General features: G+C 40.4%; 1 protein-coding gene and 1 long non-coding RNA gene across 2 annotated transcripts in view; one reads left to right on the top strand and one right to left on the bottom strand.

Annotated features, from left to right (window-relative positions):
• The window catches only part of SNX10 (sorting nexin 10), a 59,819-nt gene extending 37,480 nt beyond the window's left edge, over positions 1-22,339 (top strand). The window contains exons 3-7 of the mRNA XM_045006150.1: positions 4,195-4,281; positions 7,895-7,995; positions 8,914-9,012; positions 19,372-19,587; positions 20,009-22,339. Of these exons, the coding sequence (XP_044862085.1) occupies positions 4,195-4,281; positions 7,895-7,995; positions 8,914-9,012; positions 19,372-19,587; positions 20,009-20,090 (585 nt within the window). The 3' untranslated portion in view covers positions 20,091-22,339. The remainder of the gene's footprint in view (positions 1-4,194; positions 4,282-7,894; positions 7,996-8,913; positions 9,013-19,371; positions 19,588-20,008) is intronic.
• Positions 15,969-24,514, bottom strand: LOC123364230. Its single transcript, XR_006577045.1, has 3 exons — positions 24,269-24,514; positions 19,260-19,529; positions 15,969-16,817 (listed from the first exon to the last, which is right to left on the bottom strand). It is a non-coding gene; the product is annotated as an uncharacterized LOC123364230 (long non-coding RNA).
• Between the last annotated feature and the right edge of the window lie 203 nt (positions 24,515-24,717).

Below are 24,717 nucleotides of genomic sequence, written 5' to 3'. Positions count from 1 at the left end.
AGACTGGGAGTGGCTGGGTCACTACAAAAAGTAATTTTTTCCTCTGTTGATATTCACCCCTTCTTGTCAACTGTTGGGAACGGGCCACACCCACCCTGGTTGAATTGGCCTCGTTAGCAATGATCCCCCACTTGCTAAGGCTACTCTCATCTTTTCATGTGCTGTATATTTATACCTACTTATTGTATTTTTCACTCACTTCATCTGATGAAGTGGGTTATAGCCTACGAAAGCTTATGCTCAAATAAATGTATTAGCCTCTAAGGTGCCACAAGGACTCCTAGTCTGTATCAGCAAGAACAACGAACATGGCTGCCACTCTGAAACCTTTAATTCGACTGGTCTACATAAAGCAGCACACCTTTCTAGTGTAGACAGGGCCTAAGAGTTGAAAGGGGTTGGGGCATTCTAAGCATTCAGTTCCTGGCTCTGAGGAGCACTGCAACAATAGCGGTGGTTGCTTACCACTTCTTGGAGCCAAGTCACTAATATTGAAAATTTCATAGATCTTGGGAAATGCTGTACATTTTCTTTTCTTCCCATTAGTTAATATTTGTTTTGCTTCCTTCTTTCCTTTTAGCCTTGGTATTTTTTTGTGGGTTAAAAAAAAAAACAACAAAAACCCTGCTACATGTTGTTAGCTTGAGATTGTGAAGTTCATTCACACTGTGTTCAATAAAATGATATAATTAGCTGAGCTTTGAGTTAGTTCTTTGCTACACTTCCTCATCGGAAAACGGTACAGCTTACGATGAACCCAGCAGCAACTAATGTACATAATCACCACAGAACCCAGTTCTTGTTTTGTTAGTTGTACAAATAGAATGTGAAAGATGTCTAGCTGGTATATTACTGCCCTACTATGGGATCATAGGGGTTAGGGCTGAATCAGACCTTGGGCATAAAATGATTGGGGTGTTGGTTTGGGGGTATTTGGAGGTATTTACTCTAAATGGTCAATACTTTGGAATAGCCAATTTTTGAAAGCAGCATTTTACTTAATACGGCTCTTTTGATCTGTTGCAAAGGGTGGGGGAATTAAAGTTTATCGGAAAATAATAATTTGGGGAACCTATGTATAAGGAGGTATCATGGGCAGATGATATGAAGAATGGTGACGGGAAAGGAATCAAGGTCAGATTGCAAGAAGACTTCAACCCTCTTTGCCTCACGGGGTGGAAGCCTTTAGTGGAAGGTAAGAACAGTGACCCCGTTCCTTGTGGAGACCTCTTCTTTCAGCTGGCTGAAGCTATGTATTTGTGGGGTGGGGAAAGAAAGGGAACAGCATGTAGGAGAAGAGTAAGAGAGTACATAGCACTAAGATTGAGCAGGGAGAGAGAAGCATGAGGAGCAGAGGAAAAACTCAAACAGGAGAAGACAAAACAAGATTAAGAAACAGAAAATCTAGCAGGAGAAGAGCAAAATGTAGGCACGGGGAGCAAGATATACAGACAGTAAAATAGGATTAGACTGGGAGATTGAAAATGCAGTATAGACATCTGAGACTGGGAGATGAACTTTTCTCCTTCCCTGGTTTTCACTTGATATGTCGAGTTATTCTGTTTTGGAGAGGGAGTGCTCATTCCCATCCAACTCTCCCATTGCAGGTTCCAGCAGCGTGGTGGTTTTTTCATTTTAAACCTGTGGTTACTGTAGAGGTGATAGATCTACAAACTAAGAGCCAGGGCCTCAGCTGGTTGAAATCATCATCATAGCTCTGTTGACTTCAGTGGAGCTGCGTCCATTTACATTGCTGAGAATCTGGCCCTAAAGGTTATGTTCTCCGATGGCTCTGCACTGTGCCATTGACTCCTATGTAAAATGCCACCAAATCAGAATTGTGGTGTTTTACATCAGTTGGCTCTAGCGTTAAAAGCTATACAGGATGCAGGGCAATGGAGAATCGGGTCCTGAATGTTTCTCTGGTGCTGAAAGAGGAAATGGAATCACCATGAAAACAGTTGTTCCATGTGATGAATTATTTATTTAATCCAGACCACAAATGCCTCTTTTCACACATGATGCACAAATGCTCTTTCAGTCTGAATACACCCTTTCCTCTCTCAGATGTCACAATTCTTAAGCATCCACTTGTTTATCTAGTTAGCAGTTTACTGGTGGGAGTATATGGGTTGCGTGGGTTGGAGGCAGAGGGGAATTCAGTTGAAGAACAAAGCAGTCATTTTCGGTATCTGCGGGCTGGGGGTAGAGGTATTCTTGGGAGCTCTCTGTGTCAGTACTTTTTGGTTTCTGAAAAGAAAAGTGTAAATTATTCTATAAATAACACTGAGTTCAGAATTCTGGGCCAGACCCTCAGCAGGTGCCAATCAGTGTGGCACTCTATTGAAGTAAAAATTACATCAGCTGCCAGTCTAACCTTCTCTATGCAAAATGCATTTTTTCTAAATAGATCATTGCATTTTTAACACCAGCTCCTTCTAAAATAAGTTTTTGTTTGTGAGTAACTCTTCCCCTCGTTCCAGAATTGTTTCACTTACCCACAGAGCTGACGCAGTTCTCCCCTTCCTGTTCTTCCCCTGCTGCCCCAAAAGTATAGTTTAACGTGATTTTCTTTTCTTTGTTTCTTTATGTAATTTAGAGCATTTCTAAAGTGTATTATCACCACACATGCAGGCATGGGACAGACAAGTCTCCAAGATAGACAAATGACTAAAACACAGTATTTTCTCTGATTTGACTAAATTGATAGGAAAAAATGATGTAGTTAAATCAGTGCAACCCTTTAGGTGTTTATATCAGTATAGCTTGTTTTGGCACAAACACGAATATAAACACCTTTTATACCAGTATAACTGGCCACACTAGAGACTAAATCATTGCAAAAGCTATGTGTAAACAAGGTCTTTGAGCATCCTGTCCAGTTTTTCCTATGTATTTTGGGCAGTTCTCTGGGGGAATGATTTGGTTCAGTAACTATCCTCCAAAAGTTGAACTGGTTATTAAATTACCATACAAACACATTAGTTAGACATACTGCCAAATATTTGTGTTTTAAAGGATGCTTTACTATTTACTACTTTAATATTCACATATGAATTTAGGGCTTGTTACGCCACTGTCCTTAACATGATCTTCCAGAGATGTTAGGTGAAAGTGTCTGCGTTTCTTCAATCTCATACAGCTATTATTAGCAGTACTTATTTATAGTGTAGTATTGTCCAAAGGCCTCAGTCCTGATTGGGACTCCATTCTGCTGGGCACTGGATAAATACTGGGCCACATCATGGTCCATTCCACAAGCCAGCCCAGGGAGTTGAGGGGGCATGTGTCCCTTATTCCCTTGGGCCAATGCACTGTACCACCGCTTCCTGTGTGTAGGCAGAAGTGGGCTCTGAAGAGCCACTACATTCAGGTAGATGGGAAAGAGCCTTGACTCGGCTCCCCTTCAGTGTGCCCAATTATGTAGTTTCACTGGTGCATCAAGGAGCATATGCTGTGACAGGTCTAGGCCTCCCTCCACAGAGCAGCTAGGAGAGAGATTATGACTTTGCAAGGCAAAATCTCTCCACTTGTGTTGCTCCTGGAGCAGCCTGTGATGTGCTTCCCCCTACTCTGGTGTGGATCACAAAGAGATGATCTAGACCATAGGGAAAAGACAATTCCTGTCTCCTTTGGGCTGGTTTAAGCATTTATATATCTTAATTTCAGATATTTTGATTGTTAAAATAGTGTGTTTTTTTGTTTTTTTTAAAAGAAAAATTGTACAGAGTGGTGAGGAAACATAAATTCAGCAGCATGCTAATAAAATGTAATAGTCATTCTATACCACAGAGTATTTCTTGTAAAGCCTCTTTTATTTAATGCAATGATTGGCATTTGAAAAAATTGCTGCACAGCTATTTTTAGTCTGATTTACAAGTTAGATAATCAGTTTGTCGCCACTCAGATTGCCGAGTCCCCATGAATGTGGTGTGTTTGACAGTTCAAAAATCTACAATATTATTTAATTTGAAAAATTCCCGTTTTAGCTGGCTCTGTGGCAAAGAGTTTCCCGGACATGTACTGTAGTTCAGATGATTCATTGCTTTTTGCTTCTCCTTTTAAAGGATTGCAACATTGCATAAGCAGCAGTTCAGATTGTAGTCTGCACACACAAAAGCAAAACAATCAAATAATCTTTCAAGCTGCGTTCTTATTCTAAAACTAATTGCTTGATTTATTATGCCCTTACAGGAATTTGTAACTGTCCTGGTACGGGACCCTAGGATACAGAAGGAAGACTCTTGGCATTCACACATAAACTATGAAATATTCATTCATGTAAGTATAAAAATAAGTGCAAAGTATTTTTACTATGTTATGTAGCACATCTATTCAAGGCTGTGATCATTTCAGAAATATTAATGATTTAAGCCTTACAGCACCTGGGACATCAGCAGGTGGTATGCGCCTTCTACAGATGGATCATGATACACACTGGCTCACGTTTGTGTGCTCTAGGATGTTCCATCCTCTGACAGATACTGTTCATGGTTCAAATTCTTAACAAGACGACTAATGTGCAGTGACCATGCAAAGTCTTTGTTTTATCATAGTAAGAAAAAACATTGGATTTCAAACATCTGTGTTTATACAACTCTCTTTTCAATGAATAATCCAGTTACTTGCATCATAATCAAAATTCCTGAATCTGTTTTATCTACCAAGCTATTTGATTGTCATAACTGTGCAAATGTTCAATGTGTCTAGACATTTATATTGTGACCAGCTCTGTGGTATCTGGGTACTTTAAGTGTTTTTCTTAATGCTTATCATTTTAGTGTACTGCATTCTAATAAGGATACATTTGAAATTGTGATTCTGTCATATCCTAAATCTGCCATACATTTCATTCAATTAAATATTGCTGATTATTCTTGCATTACCATACTTTGTTGGATGAAACATTGAAGGGCTTATAATAATTTCCTTAATCTAGATCCTAAAATTGAAAAATATGACGTATGAAAAATATCTTCCATCCCCTCATGGCGGCAGGATTACTGGGTTCAGCCTATTACTGTTTTGAGTGTAAAGTGTCCCCTACAATATTGGCTGCCAGACAAACCTAGATCACTTTGGTAGAAAAGTGAAATTTCATCCTTTGTCACACATTGATGCTGTACTTTGAGGCAGCCCATTGTTGGAAAATTGACAGGAAACTCGTAATGTGGACAGTGTGAATGCATAAGAGGATAATTTGGGTCTCTCAGAGGTTCAGTTTCTGCGGTTTCAAGCACTCCAACAGCAGTACACCATACCTCGTCCAGCTGCCTGTCGTTACCTGGAGCTTAAGCATCTCTTGAAGGACCTATTTGGTCCTGTTATGCTGGAAGCACCAGAGACTCCAGTATTGTTGCCGATCTGGAGAGCACTCCATAGGTTCACCTGACCTGTTATAGCTTGTTACGACTTCGTGGTCCAAAAACCCCTCCTTAATTTAGATTGCTAGCGACAAGCATTGAACAGTAATTTTGTGTATATACTTAAAACCTAGCCAATGGAGAAATGCCTTGCAAAGCATTAAAAACTGAATGTTTCTACGATTAAGGCTGATTCAAAAGAAAATTTATATTTCATTCACACTGGTCACTGACAGGTTACAGTGCCTGAGCCTTGCCAAAAGAAACTGCTGTTGGAGATGTGGGTCTCCCAGAGCTCAGATGTATCCTGGGCCAGTCCCAAAACAATCCTTTTGGCTAGAAGTGGGCAGGAGGATTAATATGATAATGGATACCTCTTTAAAAAATTACTTCCCAGAACTGTGTTTTGGGATATATCACATCATCTTGGAAACTCTCCAACTCACGGAAAACTTGTTCTCTAGAGCAGTGCTGGTAGCCAAATGACTCATACTGCTTAGGTGGCAGAGCAGACTGCCTTCAGGGCTAGAAGCTTGGTTCAGCAACTGGGCTGACCTGGCAGCTAAAGAGCAGGTAACATTTCTGAGAAGAAGGACCTCAAACAGATTTGGTCTGACTTGTTAGAAGTCTTTGATTCATTCCTAGCGGATGGAAACTGAGGTCATGCTCTCCTCTCCTTTCTTTTCCCTCCCTTTTTTCTTATTTTTTGGGTGGAAAATATAAATTGAAAAATTCTGGCATAATTACTCAAATATTGAGGTGAGAGTTTGAGAGCATGAAGTCATATGATGGCTAAATAAAGCCAAAAGGCTATCAGCACTTATTACGTGTGTGTGGGAGGAAAGCATTCATCTTAGTAAGGGCAAACAATCAAGTTACTGGTAACTAAGGGCCCAGTCACTGCAACTTTGTAGCAAGTATTCATGCTAGTCCTATTGATAGACCCCTGTGCAGATACACAAATATGTATTCACATCCGATCCGCAAAAATTATCTGCGGATGCGGATATTTGCAGAGCTCTACACTGGGGGCCGGAGCCCGGTCGGGGAGAGAGGCTCTGGAAGCTGTGGGGAGCCGTGACGGACCCTCCACCTGTCCGAGGGGGTGGGGTGGGTAGTGTTCCCTCAAATTTTTCCCACCCATGTGCAGAATGAATTTTGTTATGTACAGCAATATGGAGGTAATGTGTGACACATCACCTTCATATTGGTGCACATAACAAAATTCTTGTGGTGGGGGTGGGGCTGAGGGGTTCAGAGTGTGGGAGAGGGCTCAGAGCTGGGGCAGAGGGTTGGGGTGCAGGGGTGTGAGGGTTCCAGCTGGGGGTGCGCACTCTGAGGTGGGGCTGGGGATGATGGGTTTGGGGTGCAGGAGGGTGCTCCAGGGCTATAGTGGGGAGAGAGGACTCCCCTCAGCTCTCTCCCCCCACAGCAGCACCTGGGCTGGGGAGGAAGAGGCGCCTCTCCCCACCGCAGCAGCTCTGGGGCTGGGGCTGCAGGACAGGCGCTACTTCCCCAGCAGGTCCGGGCTAGGGCTGGGTTCGGGCCGGGGTAGGGCTGCCCTGGTTGTGGCTGGGTCCGGGCCGGCCGCGGCAGAGTTGGGGCCAGGGGAAGGACGCCCCCGCCACGGCCGTGGCAGGTCCCCGGGCGGGTTCCCTGAGTGCCTGCGCAGTGCAAAGAAGGCTGCTGCGTGGCTGCACAGCTTACAGGGAACTTAGCCAGGGGGCCCGAGCAGCCCCCCGCCCAGGGCATGTGGAGGGGCCCAGGGTCCCCACAGCTGCCAGTGCAGCTCTCCCTGACCAGGCTCCAGCCGGGGAGGGGACAGCTCAGAGCCGCAGCCCAGCCACAATAACAGCTGGGGAGCTGTGGTGGACCCTCCACTTGCCTTGGCCGTGGGGCCCAAGCAGCCCCCAACCCCTGTCCCTGCCCCCTAGGCCCTCCTCCCAAGGCAGGTGGAGGATCCGTGCTGTGGTTCCTCACAGCTGTCTGCCCGCTCTTACTGTCCGAGCCCTGCACGAATATAAAATTTGTATCTGCATCCGCGCTGGTATTCACAGAAATAGTCCACGGATATAAAGTGGATACCCATGGATTTGCAAGGCTCTACCTATTGATTTAACCAGCACTATGCACTGGAAGAAGCATATGTGCAGGAGTAAGTGTTTGCAGGGTAATGACCAGAGCTAGTTTTAAAAAAACATTGGTCTTTTTTTAATGCAAAAATTGGAATTTTCTGTTGGAAATCATTTTCTGACAAACTTTTTCACCTGCTGTGATTGACGTCTTCATTCTGGTCATTCTTTGCTTTCAAAACAAAGTGAAGAAAAATATGTTCCCTGAGAAGTTAGAAACTGATCCTGATCCGGTTCAAGATACAACTGTTTACATAGCTCTTACACTGAACTGAACAGAAGTCAGTCCTTTAGTTTTCAGGGACAGAATTCTCAACCAACTTTTTTAGTATCAAATATCTATGCTGTTTTCTTAAGTCTAAAGGATTTACAAGTAAAGTGAGTCTCATTTCCCAACAGACAAATAGCATGTGCTTTACAAGGAAAACATCTTGTGTTAGACGACGCTTTCGAGAATTTGTATGGCTGCGACAGAGACTTCAGAAGAATGCTGTGCTACTGTGAGTGACTTTTTTTTTTTTTTTAAATCTACCTTCTTCCATCAAATACAAGTTTAATACTCTGCAGATGACACACACAGCTGGTGTTTTTATCTGTTCTGAACTATTACTAGAGAATCATATAAGTTAGAGTTGGGCAAGACTTTAGCCCATATACTCTCTACCCTACCAGTGCAAGGTTGTTTTCCACAATGTATTTTCTAGTGGTTTGCAGGTACTTCTACACAGTAAAAAAAAAAAACAACAACTTGCGGCTGACCTGGCCTCCGGGACTGAAAAATTGCTGTGATGGTCCCAGAGCTTGGGTTCTAGCCTGAGCCTGAATGTCTACACAGCAGTTTTTCAGCCAAGAGCCCAAGCCCAAGTCAGCTGACAGATTTTTTTATTATTATTATTATTATTTTTAATCACTGTGTAGACGTACCCCTGCCTGGCCTGGAATTAAACATCTCAAGCAATGGGGCTTCCACCATTACCTTTTAGTAACTATTCCCCAAACTAGTAAGGCTTAACACATTTAATCTTATATTTTGTTGCATACAAGTTTGAACAGCTAGTGCTTTTGATAAACCATTTAAGATGACAAAAAATGTAAATTACACTGCTCTACATTTTCCTGACCCAACTGTTAATCCTTGGAGTCTAGGTGTCTACATACCAAGGGTCTCATATGGTCCTTATCACTGTGGTATCTGAGCACCTCCCAAAATGATAAAATGTGTACACAAAGATATGTTTATCTCTTTCTCTCCCCGCTCCAGTCAGCAGAGACTGGCTTTGCTTTATATTTGTCCAAGATATTTTTTCCTTTGGCCTGATGATGATGTAATTTATCCTCCTAAAATTAGATCACTTGCATAAACTATTTTTCTCAGCCACTTCATTTTTGGTTTTAACTCTGTATTTTATTTTTTAAAGCCAATTACCTGAACTTCCATCTAAAACTCCCTTTTTTAATATGAATAATCCCCATCACGTGGACCATCGTCGACAGGGCCTACAAGAATTTCTTGAGAAGTAAGTACTGCATCTTAGTGTGTTTTTTATTGTTAATGAAGTCACTAATTTGCTGTATTAGACAGCCCATCTCTTGTACGGGAGAGCCATCTTGTGGCCAGCATTATATATTGCTCTTTTAGATTTCCTCTGTCTCTCATTGACACATTTTTGTATATACCACTTCCACTGAACTGTTGCAACGGAATTTCAGCTGAAGTTCTGCACATTTCAGTGTATTAATTAAAAATTGTCATTTTTGTAAAGCATCAGTGTTTAAATTATTTTTATGGCCTTATTTTGGTTAAAAGTGCTGTTCTGGTGAAATCTGTTAGCTAGCTCGTTCTGGAAAGCTATGTTTAAACAAAGAGACAGATTTACAGTGGTGAGGAAACCAGTGTTAACACCTCTCTAGCAAACTCTGCTTAAACACAGTGGGCTTGGGGCTGTAATAAGGAATCATTAATCCCTCTAATACTACAGCTGGTTCAGTGAGCTGGGGTTAACATTTTTATGTTTGGGTCCCCTAGTTTAGATATGCCAATCTCACAGTTGGCACCATTTTTACCACTTTGCCAAATAAGTTTTATTCTAGCAGGCATAACTGAAATAGCACCAACACTCCTTCACCTGGACTGGTGATAACAGCAGTGGAATTTTTTTTTGGTAAATTTCCCCAGTGTAGCCTTCTTGCAGTGGACATTGTGTGTGAAAACATTGTTTAAAGGGATGGATCAAAATAATTTTTAAAATAGTCTCCTAGGCTAGGCTTCAACCTGAGCTATGAAAAGGTTTCAAGAACAGCTTAAACATGGTGGTTTAGCTCAACACTCTGGCTGTTTAATAATACTTAGCTCTTATACAACACTTTTCATCTGGGTAGATCTCAAAGCGCTTTACAAAGGAGGTCAGTATCATTATCTGTATTTTACACATGGGGAAATTGAGTCACAGAGCTGTGTTCAAAGTCATCCAGCAGCTAGCTGCAGAGCTGGGAAAAGAACCCTGGTCCCCTTAGTCTGAGTCTAGTGTTCTAGCCACTAGACCAAGGGTGGGCAAACTTTTTGGCCCGAGGGCCACATCGGGGAGTAGAAATTGAATGGCAGGCCATGAATGCTCACAAAATTGGGGTGGGGGTGAAGGCTCTGGTTGGGGGTGTGGGCTCCAGGGTGGGACTGGGGATGAGGAGTTTGGGGTGTAGCAGAGTATTCTGGGCTGGGACTGAGGGGTTCGGAGGGTGGGAAGGAAATCAGGGGTGCGGGAAGGGGTGCAGGTTCCGGCTGGGGGTGCAGGTTCTGGGGTGGGGCTGGGGATGAGACGTTTGGGGTGCAGAAGGGTGCTCCGGGCTGGAATTGAGGGGTTTGGAGAGAGGGAGGGGGATAAGGGCTGGGGCAGGGGGAGAGGCTCAGGGGTGCAGGCTCTGAGTGGCACTTATGTCAAGCGGCTCCCGGAAGCAGTGGCATATCCCTTCTCTGGCTCCTACGCAGAGGGGGGGCCAGGTGGGTCTGCATGCTGCCCATCCGCAGGCACTGCCTCTGCAGCTCCCATTGGAGTGCCAGAGGGGGCGATTGGAGTGTGTAGAAGCTGGAGCGGGGCCATGCTGCGGCTCCCAGGACCCGTGTGGAGCGGCCCCCAACCCAGTGCCCCGGCCGGAGTGATGCCGACCTGCGTGGTGTGGTCCCAACCCTGCACCCTGGCCGGAGCGCCAGAGTGGGGCCGAGCTGCGTGGTCCGGCCCCTGACCCAGTGCCCCAGCAGGAGCTCGCGGGCCAGCTTAAAATGGCTCATGGGCCCATAGTTTTCCAACCCCTGCACTAGACCAACCACGTTTGTGCTATCTTGTGGCTTTTTCTACCATTTATAAAATGTCCTACCATTGTTATCACTGGTGCAGCTCCATTTGTGGTTGCAGTGGTAGGAGCATTAGTGAAGTCAGGCGGCTACCAGCCACCAGCTTTTTAACCATTGTTTTGTTTAGAGCTACTCTGAGCATGGTTAGATGACGTGAGGGTTAGAACACCAGTCTCCTTAGCACTTACCAGTGTGGAGTTCTACCAGTGATATCAAAGGCAGGAATTTTTAAGCAAGTTACTGTGCTTTTTGGCACATGCTCTTCCTGGCCAGTGTCACGTAGCTTTAAGCTGAGTCCTTTGCTCCCAGTTTGGGAAGAGCAAGGGAAAATCTGTGTTAGCAGTGTGCTCAATAACTGGGAACAGGGCGTGTGTCTATAGTGACCCCATTAGTCATTTCAGGAACAGTCTTATCTGTTCCTGCATAGAGTCATATCCAGACTTTGTTGGCCAGGACTTTAGTCATGACTCTGCTTGAGGGTACATGACACTGAGTGGAGGAGGATCTAGGGATTTCCCCTCAACCTCATTGATAAAAAACAACTCAAGAGTTGGGAATACCGATAGGCTGGACAAAGCCACATGTCCTTGTCTGAGCTCTCAGCCTTCTCTGTGCCATGTTGTGGATAATTGTTATTTTTAAAGATACTCTCATTTTAAAATGAAACTTGTAGGAATGTTGAACAGCCCAAACTGCTCCAAAGTGACTTTATTACGGGACACAAAATGTTTCCATCCAGTGGCTATGTTTCCAGAAATGACATTAAAACAGAAATGTACTTTCTTTCAGCTTTTTGGATACCTGCAGTTTAACTGAGTATTGTTAGTGGAGAATGTTGAGCATTCAAGAACATTGCTCCATGAACATTAAAATGATTAGTGTTCGGTGCATCAAAGTTTTTAAACTGGGTTTTTCCTCTTATAGTAATGATTTAAATGTTTGCTCTTCAGTGCTGCATGAAAGGTGGCACTGTTCTCCCAGACATTCTCAGCCACAGGGGAAAGCTAGACTTGAAAGGAGTTTTTAAAAATATAGTTGTGTTAGGATAAATTGGTGTGGCATTGACATTCTGTGGCACTGCCCTCCACTGGATGGAATGTCAGACAGCCCAGTTTGTAGAAAGGTTCTCTCCATTAGCTGAACTAGGAGGCTGCTCCAGACGCCTCTGTCTTGGAGATTGTGGGGTTGGTTTTTTTTGGGGAGGGGGCGGGGGGGACACAAAATGTCATGAATTCTTTCCCCAAAGCTGCATTTATGTGACTCATTGACAAGCGTGAGATCTCCATAATTCCAGCACTGGATCACTGCAGATTTTTTTCATGACACATGCTCCAATAATTTAAAATAGTGGCACTGACATATGGTTAGTCTGGGGCCTTTCAAATTCCTCTGCCTTGATTTTATGTACATTTATGGACTGTTTTGTTTTGTTTTGTTTATTTATTTATTTATTTATTTGACATTGCTTAGTACTTTTAGTCTAAATTCTGGGCCCCATGGTGCCTATAGCACAGAGCCCTCAGCAGCTCCCCAGGATGCCCAGGCTGTGCATCTGTAAACAACCACTTCTTTTGGGAGACGGAACATCCTTTGGTAGCACTTATGCCAATGCTCTGCCCTTATCCACCCCCACACAGCAGTTTGGTGGCTCCAGTAGGGGAAATCAGTCATGGAGAAACTGAATGGGACCCTACAGGCCAAAACAGCAAAAGTGAGCTATTAGCTGGGGCAAGGAGACAGGTGCCTGTCAGGCAGAATGACACCCAGCTCTCTTTCCTCTCTTCCCCTCCATCCCAATTGCTTATGGGAATGAACAGACCAGGGATCACAAGCCACATGTGCTAACCAGCTTGAGGAAGATAGGGCCATAGGTAAAATTTTCCAAAAACCCTCCTTGAATCTTAGGCTCCTAAATCTCTTTTGAAAAATGTGACCTATGCTCCTAAATCATTTAGTCGCTTTTGAAAATGTAACGCCTCATCCCTAGCTGTTTTCTGTTTTTCCTCTCCTCCATCCACCTCTCTGTGTAGGAAGGTTACTGCAGCAGCTCCCAGGGCACCCACAGAAGACAGAGGGGCGAGGATTTATGGAGGGCTGGTGGAGAGAGGAGGCTCATTTGCCCTCTGTACTAGCCAGCTGGAGAGTGGATGTGTATCTCTGTCCCCCACCTCCACACACCATCCTCTGGATTAGTTAACTCTGTGAACAGCTAGTTACTTAGACGTAGTGGGTTTCTGCAGCTCTTCCTGCTGCATAAATGAGCGCCAGGATTTGACACTTAGTTTGAAACAGACGTAAAGCATTATAATTCATGTTGGAAGTTGAGGTTGGATGAATCTGGCTTTATCATATTTCCAGCACTGATCCTGTTTGTTTTATAGGGAATTATCACTTTGATTGACAAAAGAACTGTATAACCCAGTCCTTGTTACTGTCAAATTCAGTGTTTGAGAACTCTGACTCCATTAGCTAAATGTCAGATTGCCGATCTTTCAGTCATAAATTGCTTTTTGGGAATGAGGAAAACTACCCATTTCCTATTGGAAATATTCTGAAGATGTTGTATTGTGACGTTGATTTAATTCTCCTTTAAGTTCAAATAAAAAAGCTTATTACTGAATTGAAAAAAAATCAAGAAATTATCTTTGTTAATACTAAGTTTTGTTAGACCTTCTTCCTTTTTGCCCATTTGTTCTGCACAAAACTTAATTTTGGGGCCTAAAATTACCTAAAATGATGATTTGCATTCCTGTTTGCTTTTGGTAAATACATATTGGAGTTATAACAATTTATTTTATTTAAGTTGCATTCCATTATTTTGATTTAATTGAATGAAACTGGAGTTTTCTCATACCAATGTGTGGTTTAGAATAAAAGGTAAATATCTATTAGTACTCTCTTGAGAGTGGCTATTCCTGGCAATTACCACAGGAAACATGCTTAATGTTATATCTCCTGACGAGATTAATATGGAAACAGATTTAAATAATTTAAAAAGTTCACTGCTGATTCACCAAACCAGTTCCTAATCCTGCCTCCATTCCTTGCATGCATAAATATTATGTGTGTGGTCCCATTGGGCCTGGTTCACTTTTGCCCTGTACAGTCATTTGCATCACTGCCAAGTGGGTACTAAAAACTACCATTCTGATCTGGTTGTACTTTTTACTCTCACTTTGCACTGTATAAATGACTATGCAAGGTACAAGGCAATAGTGCACCAGGCCCAATGGGACCACACACATAATATTTATGCATGCAAGGAATGGAGGCAGAATCGGGCCCCATCTTTCTATTAGCATTATTCTGAATAGAATGCTCCAAATATTTCAAATTTGATGAGTTGTGCTGAAGTGAGTATGGGATCTGGCAGCCCTTCCTAGCTTCTCTATTTAATTAAATTCTCTTTCATATTCCCAGCTAGCACCTGCTACCTTTCACACTGGCCTATTATAAAAGAGGAAATGGTATTGATAAAAAGTATGAGGAAATAGAGCTTTAATGACTGTGCCCTGTATTTCCACATTCTCCCTGTCTGAATCTGTGTGTGTTCAATAGAGGGCACCAGAACACAGGCTGTGATGAGTTGGTTTTGGTAAATTTTATTTTTCCCCCCTCTCATGATGTGATGTAAATGGGCAGAGTAAATTTGCTGAAAACGAAATCAGAGTGTTAACCTTCCGCACACATTCAAGTGTGCATCTGTCATTGTATTAGTTTACAGTAGATACAGGAAATCTTTAGTTAGGATTAAGTTGTACTGTTCAGCCATATGTTGTTCTCCTCCAGCAGAACAGTGGATAATATACCTAATAAAATCACATTGAAGAAAACCAGATTTTGGCCTTTATCCAAATAAGACACAACACATGTTTTGCCTTTTGTAAATGTTCTCTCTTTAGCTTGGGAGAGGGAACATGCCTCATGTAGCATACAGCATCTCCTCAAAAGCCATGCACTTTCTTTTGGATATCAATTGGAAGTTTATTAGAGGTCTGCTCGGGTCTAATTTTAAAGGCCCGACTAGACCACAGCTGACCTGAATCCACTCGAAGCTGAGAGTGTCAAGGCATTTTCATAACTGACCTGACCGTTATAGTCAGGCCACATCAGGTTGCAAAGTCAGAGATGGAGCAGCAGGAACCGTAGCTAGCATAACAGCATGTCCAGGATGCTGCAAACAGACTCAGGTGTTTCTACCATTCGGAAACCTGGCCCACGCCTCTTCCCTCCCGTGCAGCTGCCCCAAGAAGCCCAGGGTTGCCCATACCTCAGTGGAGCCTCAGTCCCTCAAACTCCCAGCCAGGGCAGCCACACGGCAGGACAGACACATTGCCATGCAGGCATGGGGCAGCTCCCCTTCTCTCCTCCACTGCCACCTCCTGCCTGGCCCTACTGCAGAGTAGATGGGGGCATGGGCCCAGGGGTGGTGCAAGGTGGGTACCCATCTGCAGAGCCCCATGAAAGCCTCCATGCTGTGCAGGAGGGGAGAGGTGCAGAGCAGGCAGTGCCTGGTGTGGGGTCCCAGCTGGCCTTGTTGTTTCTCTCTCTGTTCACACCTGAACCACACCGTGTATGTGTCTGTCTGTCTTAAGGCAGGAAACAGCTGATGCAAATACAATGCTGCCTCTCCTGGTGGCAGCACCTCCCACCAGTCACTGACCCATGTAGACAAAAGACTGTTTACCACCACCCTGCCGTACCATCCCTATGGCTGCCTGTGATCGTGCACCTGCCCCCAGTCTGCTCAGATCTAATTTTAAAGCCTGACCTGAACCCAGTCTAAGCATGTCAACTCATTTTCATCTCCAAACTGACCTGAACCCAGCACCTATAGTTAGGTCCCTTTGGGTTGGGTTGCAAGACTCTGTATTTTATGCCCTCTTTCTGTAAAGATTGAGATATCATAAATTTTTACCAAGGCTGCTTACGAACAAAGATTCTCATGACAACAAATAAAAAAGATTTTACTATCTCAAATTGAAACGTAGGGCCTGGTTCTGCAAACCCTTACTCATGTAAAAGAGTTCTTATGTGAGAGTAATGACTACTTGTGTGGGGAAAGGTTTGCAGGATTAGGGCATTAATTTCTATCCTAGGTAGGTATAGGAAAAGTTTGACTTTCCTTTAAATCTGCCATGTCAGTTTTTTTCAGGTGATACTAGAATTATCAGTGTGAGCTGTGATTTTTTTTTTTTTAATAAATTAACTGTGTGGGCCAGATTTTGATCTCATTTACTGAAGATTTACATCAGAGCAGCTGGGGTCAGAATCTGTTCCTGTGTTGGTATTTGCTATAATGAACAGGCTGCTGATCATCAAACATTGTGATAATTGCTGGTTGGCTAAAAATTGGACACATGGTTAGTCGGTGCTAAAACATCCTAATTGTATGTTACCTCCCCCTGCCTTCTCCGCTTCTTTGTGCCCAGTTGTTTGTTTCATCTACATGTCATGTCTTGTCATTTAGACTGCAAGCTCTTTAGGGCAGAAACTGTCACTTTTTATGTGCTTGTACAGCACCTAGCACAATGGGGCCCCAACCTAGTTGAGGCCCCTGAGTGCTACTGTAATAATAATATTCCACAGTACTAACAACGGGCGACAAAGCATGCATGTCCTTGTTTTAGAGGTATGAATATTTTGAACATAAAAACTAACAGTTAGAACTGAATAGTGCAGACACTTTATTTTTCATTTTGATGGCTTTTTAATTACATCCTTCAAGCAATATAAGCGGATGGTGCAGAAGGAAGAAAGCAAAAGTTGTCATTTCTCAATTAAAAAGTAGAGCAGGCATTCCAAGGGCATGCCTAGGTGAAGAGTGCTTCTATGACTGCTCACATGTTGGCTTACAGTGGTTAGTAAAGAACTCTAAATGTTTTCCCTTCTAGATGGACTGTGTGGGATTGGTTCAATGAGCATCTTTCTCTAATTCTTCCTCTCTTTCTTCACTCATTTAACCTCCAGATGGCACTATTAAGCAGAAGAGAAAATAACTGTGAAATAATGAGTCCAATGTAAAATAAAATTGGAAATTGAATTATAGCTGTAGAAAAAGGACAGTAGCCTTGAGGTTATGATCAACCTGTACTCTTATCACTTTTGTTTGCTATTCCCATATGTTAGGTTACCAGCAAGTTAATAATAGTGCTTCAGCAGTTCAAGGCTTAGTAGAATTGCTGTGGACATGAAATAAAGCTAAAATGAATTTGTGTCCAATATCATTGACATTAGTGCTCATTACTTCTGTGGTGTAAAGCCTCAAACCATCTAAAATCAATTTTAAAGATTACCCATTATTTTATAAAGAAAATAAAATACATTTCAAACAGCAACAAAGCTGCAAGTATAGCGTAATCTCATGAACAGTTAGTTACTTGCGCTTTAGCCTGGGTGGCAGGAAGCTACTGGAGGTAAAATACAGGAAAATCTTTAGGGAAACTAAAGCTTATTCATGTTGAATTAAATGGGCTGGCTTTTTACTATATTACTCTGAATTAGAAATACAGACATTAGTAGTGCAAAAATGTGAATCTGCTCACTGTTATCTGTTTTTAAATCTGGAACATAAATTCTAGTAAGATTTACTTTAAGAAAACAAACAAAAGGAATGAGTTTGCTCATCCAGTGCTTACACTATAAATCTGTATTTATTGTGTGGTATGATTGGGTGGTGGGTTTTTTTTCCCTTTTTGTTTTTCATGATGTTTGTGTCATTTCTTGTTTGGGATTTCACATTGACCAAGAGTGGCCAATGAATGATGGCTTTTCAAACTATAGTCATGAAGCTATTGCTGTTGAGGAGGGAGGTGTGTGGATTTGTAGGTTCTGTGGCTTGATTCATTTTTGTACACTATTAGGTGATTTCTTTGGGGGTTACTGAGAAGTTGTTTTTAAATGTTCTGTGCATTAAGACTTTGTAGGAATGGATTGTAAGACAGACTATATTTGTGATGTCTGTTTTTAAGAAAACTATGTGTGGGTTTATCAGAGTAAAAGCTGGATTTTATCAATGTTTAACAATGTCCTTATCTTGAACAGTAGCAAAAAGTGATCTCTGTTGCAGCCCCACTCTCTGATAATTTCACATGAAATGTGGTAATCATTATGGGACACTGCAAATATTTTTCATTACTGCAAACTTACCAATTTCAAGATATATATAGGTCTTTTTTCATTTTGCTGACTTTAACCTAAAGACAGAAATCCTTAAGTATATTACATTAATTAAATATTACCAGTATATTGGTCACAACAGAGAACAGTTTTCAGAGTTAATTTATATTTAAAATATTACAGTCCAAATATGTGGTTAAGATTGGAAGAACCAGTTTCTTGTACACTTGATGTTAATTCGGGTATTTATAATGCAGTTGAATTTTATTTATTTTACTTTCACCAGTTCTTATGTTGTTGTCTTGTATTTGATTATATTCAGTAATGTTGGCAAATAAATAGAAAAGATATTGATAACTAAAAACTAACCTAAATATTTTTAAACAGACAAACATAAATTCTAAACAGTTCTGGCTTGCTTAAATATATTGCAGTAAATTTGCATGCAATGTTAGTTGTTAGTGTCATAGGCCCTTATTTTGCAAATGCTGAGTATTCCCACTGAGCTCAAAAAGACTACTCCCATGTGTAAAGTTACACATGCACATCAGCATTTTGTAGGAATGGGCCCTTATTGTCTGCTGCTGATCATGTTAGAATAGACCTATTGTGCAATTAGTTCCTTATACAAATATTGCAGGAGCATTGCATTTTCAGAGTAGCAATGCTAATGCTCAGATTTCAGTCCTTGTAGAGTACCTCTAACTTTACAATGCATTCAAAAAAATTGGAGTTGGATTACACAGTTCATGTGATTAAAAAGGTTATGCTAAATGCATTTGAAGGCTTATTTTCACAAATAGACTTTTTCAAAAAAAACATGAAGAGTATTGTCAGAACTCACTGAAAACATTTTACAAACATTTAAATTATGTACATCGATGGCATTTTTACTATCCTTTAAATATATACAAATTTGTAAAAGTGTAAATATGTACTTCTAGTTTTTGTTGGTGCATACACATTCTATTTCACAGGTATGTCAAAGTCCAGACTTTTCATGCTTCTAAACTCCTTCATCATCTTCCACTCCTCCAAGAGAAATCGGGCAGTTGAAATTTTAAAGTAGTTTAATATTTTTAAATATAGACAATTCTTGAATGTAGACCAAATTTCCATAAGTGCATGTGCCTTTGCCCCCCCCCCTTACAATCATTAATTGATCCACATGGTAATAACAGATGGTTAAATGGAAGAAACGCCCTTGAAGTTATTCTTATAACAGATGTTCTTAACTATTAGCTTCATGTTTTTACTCACCCAAAATTCCAGATAATGTAATAAAAAGATAACACATACCTAATCATTTTATTATATGCAGTGCATTCTGAAGCTAATTTGGGATTCATTTAAAAGCAGGACACCTCAGAGAAATTGTTCTAGTAATTGTGTGTTTTTTCTTTTTTTAAAGGATCCTACAAAATGCATTATTGCTTTCGGACAGTAGACTTCACCTCTTCTTACAGACTCAGCTAAGTCCAGAAGATATTGAGGCTTGTGTATCTGGACAGACAAAATATTCTGTTGCTGATGCAATTCATAAGTTTGCCTCTTTGAAACGACGTTTTCCTATTGAAGATGAAGAGAGAAAAAGAGGGAAAAATGAGGCAGATTCTGATTCAGAGAGGTTACTTTCTTTCTTCTTTACATTCTGATATACATACATATATACACACAGACTTCACTTTTTTGTTGATGTAATACTAAGATAATGAAAAAATTAATTGACTGAGATTTTATTGAGCTGTGACAGCTCATCATAGAAGTCTTCACACACACCTCCACACTGAATTAATGAATGCAGTAGAAATTCAATTATCTGCATTCTGATTATGTGAATTTCATTTAGTCAGACTTGAATTATTCGCGTTTAAATTATCTTGCTAAAAAAAATATCCAACTGCACTCCAAATGGCTAATTAAAAGTCCAAATTTCCTGTCTCTCTTTGTGACTGGAGATAATTAAAGTTCTCCTCTGTTACTCAGGCTTTGAGTGTGTTGTGAAAACCAATTTCCTTTCTTTATTTTTTTTCTCCCCTTCTCTGTAGTTCATCCTCTGGGCTTGGACACAGTAGTGATGACAGCATTTCACATGGATGTAAAGCAAGCACAGTCCCTGAAGAATCCTGAAAAATCACTTGTATATTGCCATCCTAAGACCTGCAAAATAATGTTCTCTCAATTTTCAAACCATAGCTTTGAAACTGTTTCTTTGTTGCTTTTATTAAATTGCACTGATTTATTTTTACGTTGCCTATTACATTTAGGTTTATGCAGCCATTAAAATCTTGACAAATATTGGGCTAGTGGTGTTCTATTGCCATATATGGCTGATAAAATATTTCCCTGGGTGACGATGTATTTTAGATCTTAAAAAATAAAGGTATTTTACATTAGTTTAAAAGTGGTGTATCAAATGAAAATATACTCAAAGCAACTTTGTGTACTTTATACCAGAGAAGTTTCACTCTAAACAGTTGTGTGACATTGGTAATGAAGTTTTATATAGACCACAAGGTATTAACTTTTTAAAATAGCATGGTGACTTGAGGAAAACAGAATCTGTACTATTTGTTGCTGACAATTGGAGATATAGGCTGAGGGAAGATCGTCTTTCTCCAATGTTTATGGAAAACTTGCTCTTATTATGCACAAGAGCCAGATTCCAACATTTTCAAACATAGATGCCTAAAGTTAGGCACATAAATAAATGTGACATGATTTCAAGGGGTGCTGAAAACCTTCAGCTCTCATGGAAGGTAGTGGGAGTTATGGTTGCTCTCTCCCTGCAAAAATCATGTGTAAAATCTGGCCCCACTGAAGTCAATAGGCATTTTGCACTGACTTCGACAGAGTCAACATTTCACTCTAGGTATCTAACTTTAGGGACCTATGTTTGAAAATGTTAGCTAAGTGTTCTAGGTTAACATTTTAAATGAAGTGAAACTGTCTTTCCGAAAGGATGATAGTCACATAGATATAACACATTGTTCAAATGTAGAACTCTAAGCTATTGGGTACAAACTGAAATGAATGGAGTTTTTAATTTCACTTTTACTGTAGTAAAAACATTGAAATATTGACTTTTTCACAAATAGCAGGCTTGAACACAACTTTTTAACCACAAACATTTGTTATAATCTACTTTGCTCTTTATAGCAGCAACTATGAGTTAGCTTGTCCCAGAGCCTGTCAATAGAAAATGTTTCAGTGTTTGTTTATATTTGACGTTTAACTGCTATTAAAGACAAGGTAGTGGGCCTGATCCTGTTCTATTGAAATAATGGCAAAACTCCTCCGGATTTCAGTGCTGCAAGTTCAGGTCCAGTATGGATTTTTGTCTCTGACAAAGATACAGTAGTTAGTATCTTTTAACCTGTGAATTACACAGAAACAATATATAATTAATTGGCCAGCTAATAAAAGTTAGTGCGGATGTGTTTTTAAAGCATCCTCCTGGGAATCTGTTTAGTTTTAGAAAGGTGTGTCTTAAGAGCTTGAGGATAACATTTCATCTTTTAGGTAATTATTCTGAACCAGTTTTCTCTTCAAGGTAGCACTTTCATAAGATAAAAATCTGTTTCTTTTGCTCAGTTTTGTTGAATTGCACAAATATGTCTAGTCACCATCTCTGCTTGTGTGTAGAAGGGTCAACAAAATATTTTCATATAACAGCACTAACATTAATTAAAGTAACAAGTTATCATGGCAAGATAACTTCTATTGCAAAGTGCAGACTTTTTGGGGGCGGGGAAGATGTTGCCTCATTGATAGACTTATTATTTAGCAAAGCTGCCCATAACATCAGCAAAAAAATCTTGAAATGAACAAAAACTGAGAATGGGATAATTTTTTAGAGAAGGAAATTATCATTTTGTTTTACCATACTATAGTATTGGGTTTTTTTATTTAAATGTTGAGCTAGATCATTGAATGCACTTTACACTTTGTGGCCTGCTAACACATATCCTGACTGTCTGTTTAAATGTAAGAGTTGGAGAACCTTTGTGACTACTTATTATAATTCAGGGATCTTGTCTTTTGTGTATTAAGGAGATTTTGCAAAGCAGCCTGTTTCAGTGATAAATACTTGGGATTCATCATAATTGTATTATTATTAACTTTATCATACTCTTCACAAGTTAGATCTGTGCTCTAAAATCTGTTCCATTATCATCATCTTGTCCTGCATGGAAATTTATTTAAAATGTTACTCTTTTGAGTTCTCTGTATACCTAGTATTAGTGAAAATGTTCGTGTTAAATGATAATGAAGAATACTCTGTTCTAGGGTTTATTTACCAAGAAAAAACAATTGTAAATGTTTTAGGATATGTTTCTTATTTTGTGAAATTTAAATATAAAACTTCTTAAAATTTTTGATTAGTGTGTTGTGATTTTAGCACTACATCAAATATTGTTTTTCTACAAGAAACTCATCTTGTTGGGGATTTGATTCTTGGCTTTTGTTGTTGTTTTTTACTACAAGTGACATTTCTGTCTAGTTTTTCAAACAGTCAGGATTTTTAATGCGCCACTTCTGCATCCAAAATCTTACATCACTTTAATTGTTCCTCCTTTGCTGCTTTCCTACACTTATACTTTTATAAGGAAGTTTAGTAGAAACAGAACATTCTTAAGTAATTAAATAAGACAAAAATAAATTGCTGTTTTAACTTACAAATAAAATAAATCTCATTTACAAAATCCATTTCCTAATTTATTTATTTTTATGACTTTTAGTACTCTACACAGTTTTCTGTTTCTCAGATATTTTTGTGTGTGCTATATGTTGTTAAACATAAATACCCCCAGTCATTTATATTTTTGAATTGTAATGCATATTTAACTTGATATTCTAAATCAGCATTCCAACAACCTGTTACTCGTAATGCAACTGAAACATTTCTATAAACAAGGTAACAAAAATCCTCTTTTAAAAGAAAATAATTCATTCAGTAACAGCTCAGTTTTTATAAACATTAAGAGTAAGAAACTTGACAGTCTTATTTTCTCAACACTCATTTCTAAATTCTGTGCCCACCTCTTCCAAATTCTGTGCATTTTTGTTTCTTGAAATATTTTTGTTATTTGTTGAAGATACTTTTAATATAGTTCTGAAAAACTATCCAATTGTTTGTAATACAAGCAGCATGTAAAGTTAGCAACCCTTTCAAGGAATGGGTAAAATTGAAACCTTATGTTTCTAAGTAGTTATAACAACAGTAGTAGAATCAATAATGATGATCAATGTTTATCCCAAAAAGGTTGGGTTTTTTGTTGTAAACTACTTTTACAATGCTGCACTTTTTCTTTTAAACACAAAAATGTAATTCAGTACTTCCAGTGTCAAGACTGATTCTTCTCATGAAAGGCCTTCAATACTTAAAGAAAAACACTTTCCCTCTTACAATTAAAAATATTGCAGGTTAAATTGCTTTTTTGCCTATTTGAATAAACCATATTTAGAAGATAAATGATCATTTATAACAGGAACCAAAAATACTCCTTTTGGTTTGGAACATTTAGAGTTCCTGAATTGAGATATCCATAACATATATGTATATATTTCTAAGTATTCCTATGCTATCAATGTTCCATGAGCAATTATACAATATTATATGGTTTGCAGCTCTAAAATTTTATTGTAGGATTGCTTGTGGAAAGTTAAATAACAATACCTCGTTGATATGATACCTCTACAATATAAGTTTGCAATTACAATATATACTACTTAAAATCATCTACAATTTGGCAAATACAAAACTGTTCCAGTTCCATGAGGAAATCAAGTACTAAAGCAAAGCTGAGCATGTTTACTGGAAATCATATGTAAAAACCTGCAAATCAGAAACTTTACCAACCCAAATATACTTTCCAAAACCTTGCTATCTCTTTGTAGCTGTATCTTAGTAACCAGATCCCCTTGCTTACAGAATGCTACATGTCAAAGCTTTCACTAACTGATACTGTAACTGTAAAACTTTTCCTAATTGTTAGGAACACAGTTCCACCAGTTTGATATTTGCCACCAATTGATCTAGCAGCACAAACTCTTTCAGTGACTGCTTCTTTCCTCTCATTGTCTGTGCTCTCTCCCAAGGCCCCCGTGAAGCTTTCAGACTACCTTTTCCTGCCATGAATTCCTAACTTTATAAATTCCCCCTACTAGCCATCTGGCTCTATGCTAAGAGGCAAACAGTTACTTCAGCAAGTGCCTAGTCATCAGCAGCCCCCCCATCGCCTCCTGCCTTGACTCCTGGAGGCAGCATTGGCACCACTTTCCGTTGAGTTTTGCTAGTTTCTTACCTCAGGGCCTTCATCCTCTCTTCCCTCCCACCCCACTTGCTGTAGTTTTTCCTGCAGCTGCAAGCACAGACTGACTGTGTGTGCAGGGGGCTCTCGCGGCAGCTCCCTCCCCGCCCGTGAATCTCTTCCAGGCGCCTCCATGCGCCCAGGCTCTGCCGGGGGCTGTTTGTCAGGTAAAGCAGCTCGCCGGCCTTGATCCGGTAACTCGTAGCAACCGCAACCCATAGCAACAGCGGGGGAGGGGAGGAAAAGGGAGGGGAGGGAGACGCAGCAGTTTGCAGCTCCTCGGCCCCAAGAGCCAGAACCCCAAAGTCTCCTGCATGAGATCTGAGTCTAGCCACTCACCCGTCCCCACTTTAAAACTACAAAAGCACCAAGAGATGCGCGGGGGGGGGGGGGGGAAACCAGCAGCATCCCCCTCAACCCCCAAGAAAGCGGAGTTGGGAGGA

Source organism: Mauremys mutica, chromosome 2, assembly GCF_020497125.1.
Source record: "Mauremys mutica isolate MM-2020 ecotype Southern chromosome 2, ASM2049712v1, whole genome shotgun sequence".
Lineage (NCBI taxonomy): Eukaryota > Metazoa > Chordata > Testudines > Geoemydidae > Mauremys > Mauremys mutica.
This window is presented reverse-complemented; position numbering and strand designations above follow the sequence as displayed.